The sequence below is a fragment of the Rutilus rutilus genome (assembly GCF_951802725.1).
Source record: "Rutilus rutilus genome assembly, chromosome: 13".
Lineage (NCBI taxonomy): Eukaryota > Metazoa > Chordata > Actinopteri > Cypriniformes > Leuciscidae > Rutilus > Rutilus rutilus.
The window spans coordinates 27,600,823-27,616,921 of NC_140218.1; the positions used below are offsets into that span (position 1 = coordinate 27,600,823).

General features: G+C 39.0%; 1 protein-coding gene across 2 annotated transcripts in view; it reads right to left on the reverse strand.

Moving 5' to 3' along the window:
* phactr3a (phosphatase and actin regulator 3a) overlaps positions 1–12,986 on the reverse strand; it is a 39,850-nt gene extending 26,864 nt beyond the window's left edge. The window contains exon 1 of one of the 2 annotated variants that reach the window (XM_084427206.1): positions 12,676–12,986. In XM_084427206.1, coding sequence (XP_084283332.1) covers positions 12,676–12,781 — 106 coding nt within the window. In that variant the 5' untranslated portion in view covers positions 12,782–12,986. Of the gene's footprint in view, positions 1–8,511; positions 8,568–12,675 lie in introns of those variants that run through there. The other variant, XM_084427207.1, reaches the window with a different exon arrangement.
* Positions 12,987–16,099: the final 3,113 nt, after the last annotated feature.

The window sequence follows — 16,099 nt, forward strand, 5'->3', positions numbered from 1 at the left end:
GCTTATAGCACTGACTTTTTGATAGAAGTCTTACTTGGAAACTCCACCTTAGGCAGCAAACCTTCAGACAACCTCAGACAGGTTAATATTTTGAGAATTTCCATTTATATTCATAATCCATTTAAATTCATATAATGACCTTTGGCACGGACCTTCATGATCAGCTCATCAAGAAAATCTTTCATCTTTTCTCAAGGAAATAATCTTTCACAACTAATGTTGTAAACTATACAGGGAACCCTGTCAGCCGGTACAACAACAGATTTCTATACAATTGCACCGTAGCGGCCGTTTTTATAATAACATTATTATAATTTTACTAAAGTAAAAATAAATATGTAATATACTGTCTCTATATATATATACAGTGTATATATGTTAACTATACACAATACAGCCACCTATACAGTTTATGGATATTAAATGGCTTTTCTGAGGTAACGTAACGTGACATTGTTTACAAGCTGTATCCGCGGTTGAAACACTGATTACAAAAGACATATTTCAAAACGGTTTCTTTTGACATGAAACATGGTACAACTCTGATGTTCAATCATGTTTATTTAGTAAAATGGAAAAGATGATCAGTTCACGTGCTGCTAGAACTGAAGTGCTACAGTGAACTGTCACTCCAAAATGGTATAATATATTGTTTAAATTTCGTGACTTTGTTTCATATCAAAAAAGCAACCCGCTCTGTCTTGTCTGTCAGCGCATTGTCCGTGTCCTCTTTGCTCAGTGATTTTTCACTGCGTGAGAATGTAGACATGAGAGCGCAAGAACAGCGTCAATTGCTTGACTCTCATGCTACATGTCATATATATGCTGAAAATGTTTGCATACGTCAAGCTAATCACAGAATGACACATCGATAACCGCATCACAAATGCGTCTTGAAGGCCACTTCTGACTGATGTGGGCGTGTAATGATTCAGAATAGAAATATACCCTAATGTTCGCATTGGCAAATGTATATATTTGCTCTTTAAAGATCCTCATTGACTCTCCGGTGAGTCACTTGAAGTCATTTTCATCCTTCTGTGTCTCATCATTGTTGTTTTTTCCCACCTCCCCTGTTTCCCCTTCACTCACTCCCACTCAGTCTCTCTCTTTTTCTCTCCTTCCCCTGACTCCATCCTATATCGCCTTTAAACGGCATTACAGTCATGGTTTCACTTACCGTTCACTCTCTGAAATTCATTGAATCGCAAACAGCACAATAAACTCAGGCTTAGCTGAGCTACGCCATCCATCCAAGGCAGCTCCGCTCAAGCTTATGAATGAGAAATGAGCTTCTGAAATATTTTAGATGGTTCAGGTATGCAGAGAGTGAGGCCTGCTCTTTCCAACAGCATCGCATTCGATATTAACTACATTTCCTCGCTCAGAAGAGCCAAGATACTCAGATCTGTTGACTGTGCATTACAGCGATTAAAATTTGAACCCCTATTCACTCTAATGGCTTCCCACAGGAAAGAAAAATCTCTTTTCATCCAAAAGTTGGAGGTCGGTAAGATTCTTTAATGTTTTTGAAAGAAGTCCACCAAGGCTTCATTTATTTGATACAGTAAAAGTGTGATCAAAGCAGAATCTTTGTATCATTACTCCAGTCTTCAGTGTCACATGATCCTTCAGAAATCATTCTAATATGCTGATTTGATGCTCATTGGATTATTTGGTCAAAAGAACAGGATTTATTTGGGATAAAAAATGTATGACATTTTAATGTTTTTACTGTCAATTTTGATCAATTTAATGCATCATTGCTGAAGAAAAGTATTACTTTCTTTCTTTTTTTAAAACAATCTTACAGATCCCAAACTTTAGTGTATCAATTTGAACTTTTATTAGATATACCAATTAATCCAATTAAACCAATTAGTTTTTTCTATTAATTTAAGACAAACATTTGAGACACAATTGCTACTTAAGGTATATAACTGTAAAATTTCCTGAGCTATGCCTATGATAGTTACTTTTTTCTTTTATTTAGTAATTTTTATAGTAGCTTAATATATGTGACCCTGGACGACAAAACCGCACACAAGTCACAACCGAGTCACAAGTCGCACGGGTATATTTGTGGCAGTAGCCAACAATACATTGCATGGGGCAAAATTATCGATTTTTCTTTTATGCCAAAAATCATTAGGATATTAAGTAAAGATCATGTTCCATGAAGATATTTAGTAAATTTCCTACTGTAAATATATAAAACATTTATTTTTGTGAGTGAATGCAGCACAATGGCGAACATAAATGGACAGCTTTAAAGGCGATTTTCTCAATGTTTCGATTTTTTTGCAATGGAAAGCTTATTTATTCAGCTTTCAGATGATGTATACATCTCAATTTCCAAAAATGTACCCATGTGACTGGTTTTGTGGTCCAGGGTCACATATAGTAATTTATATTATTATTATTAATATGCATGTTCATATTGTTTCCACCATCCTGGAAAAAGTTTATACTTCGATATAGAGGGAATCAGTGAAGCTCATTTCTGAGTGCTGCAGTAATCAAACCGTATGACTGCGACGTCTCTGTTTTGTAAGAAATCAAACAGTTCTACTTTCCTCGCTTTCACTGTCACTGTCACACACACAACCTCAAAAATAGTCAACTTTTTTCTTCAGATATATACACACAACTAAAAAGACAGACAGACTGTCATACGCCTTATCGGCTCTGTGTTGTATCCCTGGGGAGGTCGCTGAGCTTGTTGTTGTGTTCGGTTTTCTCGCATGAGGAGAGCTGGAAGCCGCTGAACTGCGCTTGACAAGGTCAGGTCTTGTCTCCTCTTGTACACTATGCTGTGCATATACCTTAGTCTGCATTGAGGAAAGACAATCTCAAGCTGGAATGACACCTAAGGATTTTTAAAGGCAGAAGCCACTGCATGAGGGAATTATAGCAACAATGTTGTCGTTACTTATTAGCATCTTTGCGAAGGCAAGAACCACTATTACTGTTGGTCATACTTAGGGTTAGGGATTTGAAAACACCTTTAACCTAAGTATTGAACTTCAGCATATAGCTGTCTCACACATTTGAGCTACTGACACCTCATTGTGTGGTTTGTTGTGGAGAGTGTGATATTACTTTTCATATACTTACATTGAAGTAAGTGTGAGACTTGGAGGCACCCAAGTCACATATCAAGGTACCAAAATATCATAAAGAGGTGGGCTTTTTAGTTGCCAGCAAGCCACAACTCAAAACACCTAGCAACAACCTGGCAACCAATGACTTAGTGACTATTGTATTGCATGATAAAAACAACAAAATGTGAACATGGTTATCTCATTTTTGTCAAATTTATCCAGGATTGTGTGATTTTGCAATGGCAGCATTTAACTCTTTCCCCGCCAACATAAAAAAAAAAAGAGTTGCCAGTCAGCGCCAGCATTTTTGATCATTTTTAGACATAATTTCATGGCCCCCAGAATATTTTGTTGTATGAATATCTGAGCCTGCAACAAATCAAACGAAAAACATAGCCTCTGCTTTAAACAACAACAACAAAATTGTATTCTAGCTTCATGCCTTCTTTTTTTTATCAACACTTGAATGTGAGTAAAGGCCATTCACCCAGAACACGTTTTTGCTTTGAAAAATGCAAGACGCAGACAGTGGAATGGAGAGAAAAACCGCAAGGTCTAAAAGCGTGTTTTTTAAAAGTTTAATTAATTTTAACGTGAGCGCTGTGTTTTTAGAATGCCGCGTCATGCACGAGACTCTGCAAAAGACAAACGCAAACACGTCCGAAAGTGCCAAAAAGCTGAGAAAATCACTTTTTTGTCAAAGACTACATCCAGATCGGATTCAGAACAATGATCGAAACATAGATGGAGTAGATTGAGTCCATCCAAAGCTGGGTAGACATTTAAAGGTATAGCGGAGGATTTTCTTTTTCCGGGTGGATCATCAAGACTATTGGTCCTCCTAAGTGTCAATCATTCTGGTGATATGTTTACGTAAGGCCGTCGTACGTGCTCGTGCACACGATTCACACGATGGCGTGCGCTCAAAACACAGGTTGGGCTTCCCACTGATGCCTCAGTCGCGAAGTTTCTACTTGACAGGTAAAGTTTGGAGAAATCCATTTAAAATCACTGCTAGTAAAAGTTAATGTAAGCTATGATTAGCTCGTGCATGCTCTCTCGTGCACACGTTTAATAGGCGTTCCCTCTCGGGAGCAGGTAGAGTGTTGCGCATGTGCATTTTTTCAAAAAGTGGAGAGGGCGGTTCTTTTCTAAAATTCGGGAAAATCCTCCGCTATACCTTTAATTCAGTAATGTTAGGCAGTTTTGATTTATATGCTGTTTATTGTTTGATGATTGTGTTATTTTAGATATGCATAAGCATTCGGCTGTGTTTTCATCCGGAGATTCTGTACTCTTTCCTGTCACTAACACCAATTATATAAGAATCACGATTACTGCTGGTTTTCACCACAAAAACGCTACAGATATCACGGCAATTCTTGAGAAAAGATGCAACAAATTCAGTTATTTTAGGCCACAAAAATGAGAAGGAGAAAAAAATCCTGGTGGAAAGAAAACAAACATAAAATGTATAATAACCATTAAATTTATTTCTGTGGTGATCTACAGATGCTGCCTATATGAAGAATTTAGTGCACTGCATGTCAAGATAGAATATCACACAACTCATACAAATTTCTTGGTGGATACTGAATAAGCAACAGAAATCAAACCTCAAAATACATACAAGCAGTTATGACCAAGATCTGTCAGCTAGGCTAATGTCTGAGCTCCTTCTACGTTTCATCTACTCTTAAAAGTTCTTACTCTTAAAAGACAACTGCTCATATCAGCGACGACAGCGGCACAAATGAAAGTAGCTTTTTTAGTGAACACTGACACTGCCTTTCAAGCCACTGAAACAAACACAGGAGAATTCCACCATCTTCTTAAGAACACAATCACAGTCAGTCTAAAACAATAACGTTTTATGCAAATCCTCCCAAAGAAGTAAAAGATGCAAGAAAAGAGATATCAAGGACTTTCTGGGCCAGACCTTTTCATCAGACACTGTGTTTGGCAATAAACACACCCAGGTGAAGAAGTGTTTGCACCAGTTGCCTGCACAAGAGAAGCTGATGATGAGTCATAGCCCACCTCAGAAAGCGGCCTTTGTGCGAACCTCATGTAATGTTATGTGTTCTGTACAAGGATCTGTAAAATATGGTTACATAGCTCAGTAAGAGATCATAAAAGTGAGTATAGCTATTAGTCACCATGAAATCATTTTTTTATGGAATATTGCAATATTTATTACAAATGATGTATCCATGCACACCCTCATTTTTTATTATTTCACGTGCCCTTGACTTTAATCAAAATAGCTTCCTTTCTCTTCTCTTCTGTGATGACGTGTTTCTAGGCGTGAGGGCGGGACAACCTGTCACTCGCATGATATCGACCAATTGCAAACCACAACCATTCAATCAATTCCCAATGGACAAAATCAAGTCCGAGAAGACGTTTCATTCAGATATACGTCCCAACAGGGAAGAAAAGATCATCACAACATCCGTTTCATATTGACTTTAAGAAGATGGTGGAATGAAATAGTCAGTGCATACTGGTTTGTGTGCTGGAGATCATCTAAGAAATTAAGACTCATATATAGATAATATATGTAATATATAAAGTATTGAATAAAGTATTTCTCTGAACCCCAAAATGTTCATTTTATCTCAATTAAGCTTTCACCAAAATGGTTCATTTTCAAGGGCAAGAAGTTCACGCAAGCTGAGAAGACACTTTTAATGTGTAAATAGGTGTGAAGTGATGTGGTGCATCGTATCTAAATTTAAGACTCTTTTAATGAACTTGATGATAATCTTATGGGACAAATCAGATCTCAGTCATGATTATATACGTCTCCCTACGCTGTCTTTCTGTTCAACCCTTGAAGCATTCTTTGACATATCGAGCAGAGTTTAAAAGGTTAACGCACCTCTGAGAGCTGTGGGCAAGAGAACTACATGCTGAGATAGTTGTGTAGACAAATTAGTCCTTTGATGCAAAAGTGGTCAGACCTTAAAAGTAAAATCAGGGTGTTACAATCAAACCATAAGTGATATCCATCATTTTAAGACATATGTCATGGTATGTCATTATGTGCGTCAACATAAATTCATATATAGAAATAAATATATAATATAATTAATATGATATAATATAATAATCAGCAAGGATTAAATTGATCAAAAGTGTCAGAAAAGACATTTTTAATGGTAAAGATTATTTCTATTTCAAATAAATTTTGTTCTTTTTAACTTTATTCATCAAATAAAAATATGTATCAAGCTGTTTTCAATACTGATGATAATAAGAAATGTTTCTTTAGCAGAAAATCATCATAGTAGAACGATTTCTGAAGAATCATGTGACTGGAGTAATGATGCAGAAAATTCATATGTACAGTATTTCATTTAAGTAGGTGTTTTCGCACTAGGTAGTTATAGGAACTCATTTCTAGGAACTAGTCACCAGGGCGGTCTGCAGAGAACTAAATTTTCCCCTAGGGCCATTTTCATGGTTTCATTCGCACCACCAGTAGAAACCCTGAAGTGACGTAAGCCGGTCGACAGCTACGTCATTTAAGATACTGAACCTAAAGGCATATGTTCAAAACCTGATTGGTCGACTTTTATTACGTATATTTTGAGACAGAACTTACCGAACATCCAAAACAATGCTATGTGCTGGACTAAATGCGCTCGCTGTATGTGCATAGCCTACATATGATGGTATTTTGACCAGCTGAGAACTTGTGAAGAGATTATAAAACGTGTAAAGGAGTCAAAACAGGGGCAGGAATCCCTAGCCTGACTACGTCAGACTTCGTACTTCCGCTCAATTTCAGTTCGCTTCTGTACTCAGTATGAGGCCCTGTCCCAAATGGAACCCTAAGCACTCGCGGTCTTCCTCGGAGTCCGCACTTTCGGGACGTAATGCCGCTTTGACTGTCGGGAAGAAGTCTGCTGCGGAGTCCGCATCAGCGTGGGCTCGGCAAAAGTGCGCATCAAGGGCGCAAATCGACCACATGGGGGCGCTCGTGAGCACCCTTCTGAGATCTAAAAATGAGAAATGGGACACACTGCGGTCTCGTGGACTTAACGGACACGCGCACGCGGCAGCCATTGTAAGTCCACAAGACCGAAAGTGCACATGAAGTATGCCATTTGGGACAGGGCCTGAGATAGCGACCTTTCTCCCCGTTTTCCTCCGGCCTCAAAACAGCCGGCCAATCAACGAACAGAGGGCGGGCTGAGAGCCGTGACGTAGACGCTGATTGTACCGTGGATGCGTAGTTTTACTTCACATAATCTGCAAAAGTCGTTCACAGCCATGTTCACTCCGGTATTTCGCTCAATGGTTTTGTTTTCGCATCATACATGTGTTTACAGTGGAAGTTAGATGCGGCTGAGCATGCGCATAACACACGTCATAACCAAACGTTATGTGATTGGCTTACGGGAACCAATGATTTTAAACTTCAGACAAGCGCCCCCCCCGCGAGAAAGAAAACGCTTTTCAATTATGCCCTTCCAGACTCTGTCTACGAAGCAAAGCGAAGTAGCAGAGTTTGGTATTACCAGGCTAAGGAATCCCTCCATTACACACACAAAGATCTGCTGGGAGGAGACGCGGTTCTGATGCCTGTACAGAACTGTGATGGGACATATCGTGACTTTGATGAGAAGTGGAAAACCAGGTGAAAAACAGTGAGAAAAAACAGGTATCCTTGAGCATTCTGTCCTTTTTAGGGTCGCATCTTGTGATGTCCTGTTTTTGGTTTGTCAACATGTCTTTGGTCCGTGTGTTCTATATCATTCGAACCGCATCAGAGTATTTTTGGAAGAGGACAGAGACCCATCTTTTAAGGGGTCTCGGTCTGCTTGTTTGGTGAGCACCAGGGTTCGGATGGCAGCGTTCACACTTGTTCAAATGAACCGCACTAACAAAGCAACCGCACCAGAGTTTGTTTTAATCCAACCAAACCTGCCAAGTGTGAACACACCCTTATTCCCCCTAACTGAAATCATTTAAGGTTCCTGCGGAGCGAACACGCCTAGGTGTGAACCTACAGAGCCTTTTTGTGAAATGGAAAGTTTCATTGGATGTTAAAGATTCTTCATGGAACCATCAATGGCAGTAAAGAAGCTTTATTTTTAAGAGTGTGGAATGATGAAATGCAATGACAGATTTTCTTATGAAGAAGGAAAGTGCTAAAGTGCTAAAATCACAAACCGAAGTGTTAACAGGCATCTGTGAGCGGTGTGAACATCCACATTGTTAAATCGTGAGGCAGCAGTCTTCATGATGTGCACTTGAAAGAATGGTCACATATCGTTCAGACATTTAATAAATGAATGTTTAGCTCAGCAACAGAATGATGCATCACCCACAGTACCAACCACCGGAGCTACTCGATGAGTACCAGAAAAGCACTAGTAAAGCATGCCAGACTCACTCGATTACTCCCTCTCTCTATTTCAATCTCGCTCTCTTACAGCTCGCATATCTTTCTTAGCACCATCAGTCTTCCCTGTGCTCCTGTAATACAGACATTTTAATGCAAACATAATTCATTAAATGCATTATTTTTAAGATAAACATTAAAGTGTCACTCAAAGCAACCCTTTGTCTATATAACTGCTGAGCATCTGAGCAATATTAATCTAGAAGTGCATCTCCTCTGTATTTAAAGGCCTAAAAATACCTGCACTCAACAGTGAACAGTCTCTTGTAAAAATGCGCTGCTCCCACACTGGCAGAGTGGAAGTACCTGCATATGTAATGTTACATCAGATTTTTTCATCACTAAAAAGAGTACGGTTAACTTGACTCTTGCTCTTATTGATTGGTAGCACAGCCATGATGAAACAGTGGTCCATACAGAATAATCCAATATACCTAAAGGTGACACTGTGGGGGATTCAAAGAAGTTATCTTCCTCACAATAGATTTTAAGTTCAGATTGAAAAAGATCAACTGCCATTTTCTCTTAATCTTTCCCAAGACAGAACAGGATTGATTGGTCATTGTGCATTATTTCCAGTCCAAAAAGACACTTGGCATCATGAATGCCTGACGTTTTATATATATACACATACTACATTAATACTTTTGTAATTCTTATTCTCAGTGGTGATTATCACAACAGTTTTACAGTAAAAATGTATATATAAATTTGTGATTAGCTCTATAATCTGTACACAAATTCGTAATGGCCTCAGTCCCCTTTAAAATTCATTGGAATCGGAATCTCAGAGAGTAGGCACTTATTTTAAATAAGTAATAACTTCAAACGCATTAAAACGTGTTATTGTGGATGTGGCATTAGATTAACATCATGCACAGAAATGATTTAAGTCAAGTCAAGTCACCTTCATTTACATAGCGCTTTTAACAATATAGATTGTTTCAAAGCAGCTTTACAGTGATAATAGGAAATCAAAGTAACAGATTGTTTTGGCTTTACAGCAGCTCTAGAATAAAGTTATTGTCTAACTAAAAATACATTAAACTATTAAAGACACAATCATAAAAATGGTTGGTTGGTTAAACTTAAAAAGTAAGTAGCCTAACCTGGTTGCCTTAACCTGTCGCGATAACCGTAATATTGTAGTACCGCACTACTGACAAACCAACCGCAGAGGACTGCAAGTAACCGCGATATTCGCGCGGCTATAGGCTACCCTTCTTGTTTTGAACTTCGTGCATGTGTATTGAATGTTAAATAAGTTAATAATGATAACAAGACTGTTTATCATGGTGATTTGTACAGAGGCTTCGTGGATTTGCACTTAACTTAAGCCTAAACAGACAGTGAATGAGAGATCGACTGAGCGCGTGCGATTACCTGCGTCTGTCTTTGAGGTCAAGTCATAATATTTGTCGTATCACCCTTTTAAAGTTTAAGGGTATTTACCATGAATGGCGTCAGCATTCCACAAAATCAGCGAGTCACGCATTGAATCAATGCCATTGGTCTCTATTAAGTGGAGCATCAGCTTTCAGCATTACCCATGCGACGCATTGCTGGTCAGCTGAGCCTTGAAAAGTGGAGCTCAAAGTTAAAAAATAATGAACACCTTGTTTCATTATATCTATCTTTTAATGAATCAGCATTTTTGAACGTGTTCGTTGAATGAACGGTTTAATGACTCACTCAAAGACAGTCTGTTGCCGTAACAATGTAACTGCGCGCTGAGTGACAGCCTTTCAATGCGCAGAGACGCTGTTTAGTTTCGGTTACATTGGTTACTGAAAACGTTTTTGTGCATGCGGACCACATCGTAACGCTTATTTATATAGCAACAAATAAATCCAAATAAATGGCGATAATACCGCTATTGAGCCACTCAAAATTACCGCAAGGGAAATTCCTTCACCGCGACAGCCCTAAGGGTAGGCAATGTTTTTCGTAAACACTTTTTATTACAATGCAAAATGCCTGTCAACCCATGTGTTTACATACCTCCGCACACCTGCTCGTGCAAACATCACACGAAACAGCGTGTTTCATGAGAGTGCAGAGTTGTAGACAGATAGTCACCAAGCGCCGCAAACAAACAGCAGCCGCCTTTTACAGTTCCTCCTGAACGAAACCAACGAGCTTATGCTTTGAGACATGAGGTATTTTAATGCCGTCTCTCGTGACGCTTTGCAGACTCTGCTGCACTCGTTCATGAGTTTTGAAGGAAGTGTGGCTTTGGAGACGCTCTGAAGAAAGGGTGGGATCTTTTAAAGATAGCCTCTCTGAAATTACCTACCCTACCTTTAATACAAAACACGAGATTAGTTTATTCAACAGAAACTCAAATATTATGTTATAAGCATCAATTATTGCGTTCTACTAAATAATGACCCGGCATCTGATTGTGACACATTTATTAGCCTTAGGGGCTGTTTACAACACCGTTTTCAATTAAAAACTGAAAACTTTATATGCATTTTGGCTGTTCATTTACACAACAACGTCGTTTAGGCGGCTTGAAAACGCAACCTTTTGAAAACGTGTTTCAAAGTGCAAGTTTTTGAAAACGATACTTGTATTGTCTCAAACTACAAAAAGCGAAGTTGTGAAAGCGGTGACATCATCCACATGCATATTACGTGTTCAGTCTACAGGCGTGTAGTGTTTCTTTACAAAGTGACATCACTAACCGCTGGCCTAGCATCAATAATACAGCGTTTCTACTCGTTTTCGCAGATCCCTGTGAACGGGGATCGTTTTGACAACGTTGTCTGTATGCGAAAACGCAATGGAAAAACCTTTCCGTTTTACTTTTTAGTACATCGTTGTCATGTAAACGTACCCTTAGAGTCAAGAAATTGTGGTTTTTGATGTCAATTTGAATTACAGAAGTAGCAAATTGATAGAATCATGTGCTGCTGTTATTATTATTGTTTTATTAGAAAACAAAAAAGGCATGGTTTAAAATAGGGCAGATTAAACATTGCTAATCTAGACAATTACAGTAATATGATAGTTAAAATTATTTGAAATAAAATATTCAGGGGTTTAGGTAGAACTTACTGAATGTATTGTTCCTGCCTACCCTAATATATATATATATATATTTTTTTTTTATCAAACCCTAATTGGGGGCTGAGCACTCCCAATATCGAAATCCTAGAATCGTCCCTACTATAGAGATAAATATATTAAATGATATATTGAATATTCAGCAGAATTAAAGCAAAGCAACAATTACTGCTTACTGTTGCATAAATAAATTTTTCAATATTATTCTGTTGTACATCACAGTAATGAGAGTTGGGAGCAGAGTTAACTGTCATAAAAATAATTATCAAAGCACAAAAACTTCGGGCTTAATTTTACTTAGCTTCTATTTCTAGTTTCTTATTATAGTACAGTGTTGTATTTCTTTCCTCTGAATTTAGGGTGTAATATGACCCAGACATTCACCCATTCTATGATGACAATGAATAGACACAAGCTGTTTCAGACCACACTAAAATACTCCAAATCACAGACTCTATGAGATGTGCTTTTTGGACAGCATCAAGAAACATCACGGCTGGGACTACATCAGTTTCTTCTGGAGACACCATTGACCTGCTCTGTTGAATGCATGAATGCGCAGTCTCAGTGCGGAACCAAGGTATCAGACACTGTTGGCAATGTTGCCAAAGCAGCAAAAAAATGCATCTCATTTCATCAGGTCTTCCATAGCAAACCTGTATTAAATGCAAACAGAGATTGCACACGGAAGGATGTGCACGAGACAAAAGACAACGCGGATCCTCCCACAATGAAAAAAAAAAGGATCTAAATCTTTGTCTGCTCATTTTGAATTGTAGCATAAGCCACAGTTGGGTACATAATCTCTATACTGTCTGCTATGCTGTTTTGTCTCTCTTTCTCTCAACGTCTCGTTATAGCAACTATAACACAGGTCCGTGGGGAAATATTACTATGGTACCCAGATGCATTTCAACGGGATACAGACAAGTATTGATTGATCTCAATCGTGCAGCAAACAACATTCAAATGAAAGTGGGGGCTATTAGCGTAGATTATGGAACCACTTTCACCTCCATCGCGCGTGGAAATGAAAAGCGCTTATTCTAATGGCATCTCCAGACAATAAATGCATCATCTTACCTGCGCTGTGCGAGAGATCAATGCCAGACTCGCTGAGGATGTTCGGGTCACTTTGAGATCTGCCTCTGTGCAGAAGACATTTGTCTATTCCGTCCGATGAAGCCATGAGGAGCTAGAAATAAAATATTGAAATCCCTTTCTGGGGCAGTCAAACCCGAAGGTGAGGCGAATGTGTCTCGGTCTAAGAGCATCCAGCAGCAGGCATGCTGAATTGGAACCCTTTACAGTCACTGTGTGTGTGTGCATGAGGGAGGGAGACCGAGTGTGTCTGTCATAAGGGCTGGGGTATTTGTGTGTGTGCACGCGCGCGCGCAGATGCCACCTTTATCCACTCCACAATGACCCACTGACAAGCGAGCATCCGTTCTGAATCACAGGATGCTAGCGCATGACGTTTTTTACAGTGCTTTCATAAATGAATTCATTCATTTGGGCTTTTTATAAACAGTAGACCTAGCCTGCCTAGTGTTTCGTTCGGAACGAATCGGTGTTTTTGAACGGAACGACTCTTTTAATGTTCCCTTGAAATCAAAATTGATAGGTTAATTCTTGTTTTTTAAGGAACATTGCATTATTTATTATAAATGATTTATCCGTGCACATCATTATTATTATTATTTTAATGCATGTGTCTTTAACTTACCCCCTATCATGCAGTGACATCTCTTCTCTGATGAAGAGGGCGGGACAACCTGTCACTCACAGCAATCAATTCACTCAAATCAATTCCCAAAGGACAAAATCAAAATCCCACCCTACATTTTTTCTTGTTCGAAAAGTATCAATCGTATACATGCACTAAAAGACTATTGCAGTCTATTTCATGACGACTTTAAAACGCATAGCCTATGAGAAAATGGGAGTGATTCATATGAAGTGTCATCAAAGGGTATTAGTTCTAGCCTGGTAATACCAAACTCTGCTACTTCGCTTTGCTTCGTAGACAGTCTGGCATGGCATAATTGAAAAGCGTTTTCTTTCTCGCGGGGAGGCGCATTGTCTGAAGTTTAAAATCATTGGTTCCCGTAAGCCAATCACATAACGTTTGGTTATGGCGTGCGTTATGCGCATGCTCAGCCGCATCTAACTTCCACTGTAAACACATGTAGTATGATGCGAAAACAAAACCATCGAGCGAAATACCGGAGTGAACATGGCTGTGAACGACTTTTGCAGATTATGTGAAGTAAATCTACGCATCCACGGTACAATTAGTGTCTACGTCACGGCTCTCAGCCCGCCCTCTATTCGTTGATTGGCCGGCTGTTTTCAGGCCGGAGGAAAATGGAAAGCTATTACGCTGTCTCAGACTAAGTACAGAAGCGAAATGAAATTGAGCGGAAGTAAGAAGTCTGACATAGTCAGGCTATATTAGTTCACCCAAAAATGAAAATTCTATCATTAATTACTCACCCTCATGTCGTTCTAAACCCGTAAGACTTTCGTTCATATTCGGAACACAAATTAAGATCTTTTTGATGAAATCTGAAAGATTTCTTCCATAGATAGCTAATACGCTGAACAGATTGAATTTAGGCTTTTATTCACATATAAACATTCATCAACTCGCACATCAGTTGTGGTAAGCGGAAGCTCAAGCATTGAGCTTAACAACCAATGAGGTTCATTCTCGAGTTATGCAGCACGTTTGAGCCTCTGCAAGAACCAATGAGTTTAATTCTCGTGTTACACAGCACGTTTAAGCTTCTGCAAGAGCCAATTAGGTTCATTCTTGTGTTACGCAGCACGTTTGAGCCTCTGCAAGAACCAATGAGGTTCATTCTCATGTTATGCAGCACCTTTGAGCGTCTGCAAGAGCCATTGAGGTTCATTCTCATGTTCTGCAGCACGTTTGAGCTTCTGCAAGAACCAATGAGGCTCATTCTTATGCGTCATGCAGGTTCGGGTGAGCTTCTGCTTATGTTCGCTGAACAATGTTTATAGAATAAATACCTAAATTCAAACTGTCCATAATATAAAGCGATATTGTCTCTTCAGAAATTTTTTGAAATTTTAATTCGTTTTACGATCTCTTTATAAACTTTTTGAAGCGTGAAAGTGTCTGTCGTAGCGTAGCTGTAGCTCTCAGATTTCATCAAAAAGATCTTCATTTGTGTTTCAAAGATAAACGAAAGTCTTACGGGTTTGGAATGATGTTAGAATAAGTAATTAATGACATCATTTTCATTTTTGGGTGAACTAACCCTTTAATAATGCTGCATTCCCGCCAAGTCGTAATTACCATAGACTCGATATGACAACACATGACATTTTATTCGGAGCTGTTCACGTCCTCAGACTGTGAATTATGAGTTTCTATGTGACACCATCAACACCTAAATGAATCTGTGGTACAAGTAGGAGCTCTCCGAAAATTCCCATCTTACAAGCTGTAATTAGCCTACAACTCTGGAGGACGTGAACGCTTTTTACAAGTTGAAATCTCGAAATTACGGTAATTTCAACGTGGTGTGAACGCACCTTAACCCCTTCGCTGAGTGTTTTGAGGCTAAGCAACATTTGGATTGGATTGGATTTTGTTTATAAACTTATTGAATAAAACTGGACTGAATCTTATTCATGAACAAATTAAATGATCTTAGACATTTGCTCATTTAAGGGTAAGTGTGCAGTAATACCCTCTTAAAGGTGCTATAAGCGATCTCGGTTGGCGTAACCCTTTTGTTGATGTTTGAATTATTATCAAACAAAACGGAGGCTAGCTAGACCCTCCCTCCTCCTCATCCGCGTACTAACCCCCGAACCCCACCCCCACATCATTCTTGTCGGTTATTGGCTGGAACAGTTTGTTATGTTTCGTGGTGCGGGTCGCTCTGTTTGTTGCTCAGTTTGTTTTTGCTGCAGTTTGTGGAGCGTGGGCTGTCTGCAGAGACCGTGTTTTTTTACAGTGTGTTCAGGGGACAGGCAGCGAGCGGATAGTGAGGAGATGTTTGCGGTATGTGAAAAAAAATGTTTTAGCCTAAAAAACGCGTGAGATCGCTTATAGCACCTTTAATGCCATCAGTAATACCCTCTTGTGAGTCATTTAAATATAATTCTCCACGCTTACTCTTAAATTAGTTAATGTCTAAGGTTTTACTTGTCTTGTAAAAGGCGATCTTGTCAAAGTGGCTAAATGGGACTACAGAGTCTGTCATTGGACATTGAACATCATCAGCCGAACAAGGTTAACTCATCTCCTCACTAGCCTGCTTCCACATTATTATTCAGAACATCAAATAAATGATTTATATTAACACAATATGACACTCAATTGCCACAAGGTACTGGTGCGGTAAGGGCCACTGAACGAATCTGAACCAACGAGTATTTTAAACCAAAGGAAATCAAAGATACTTCAAGGATTTGCCAACCGCCATTAAACTTGAGAAGAAGAAGAAGAAGAAGATACTTCAAGGATCTT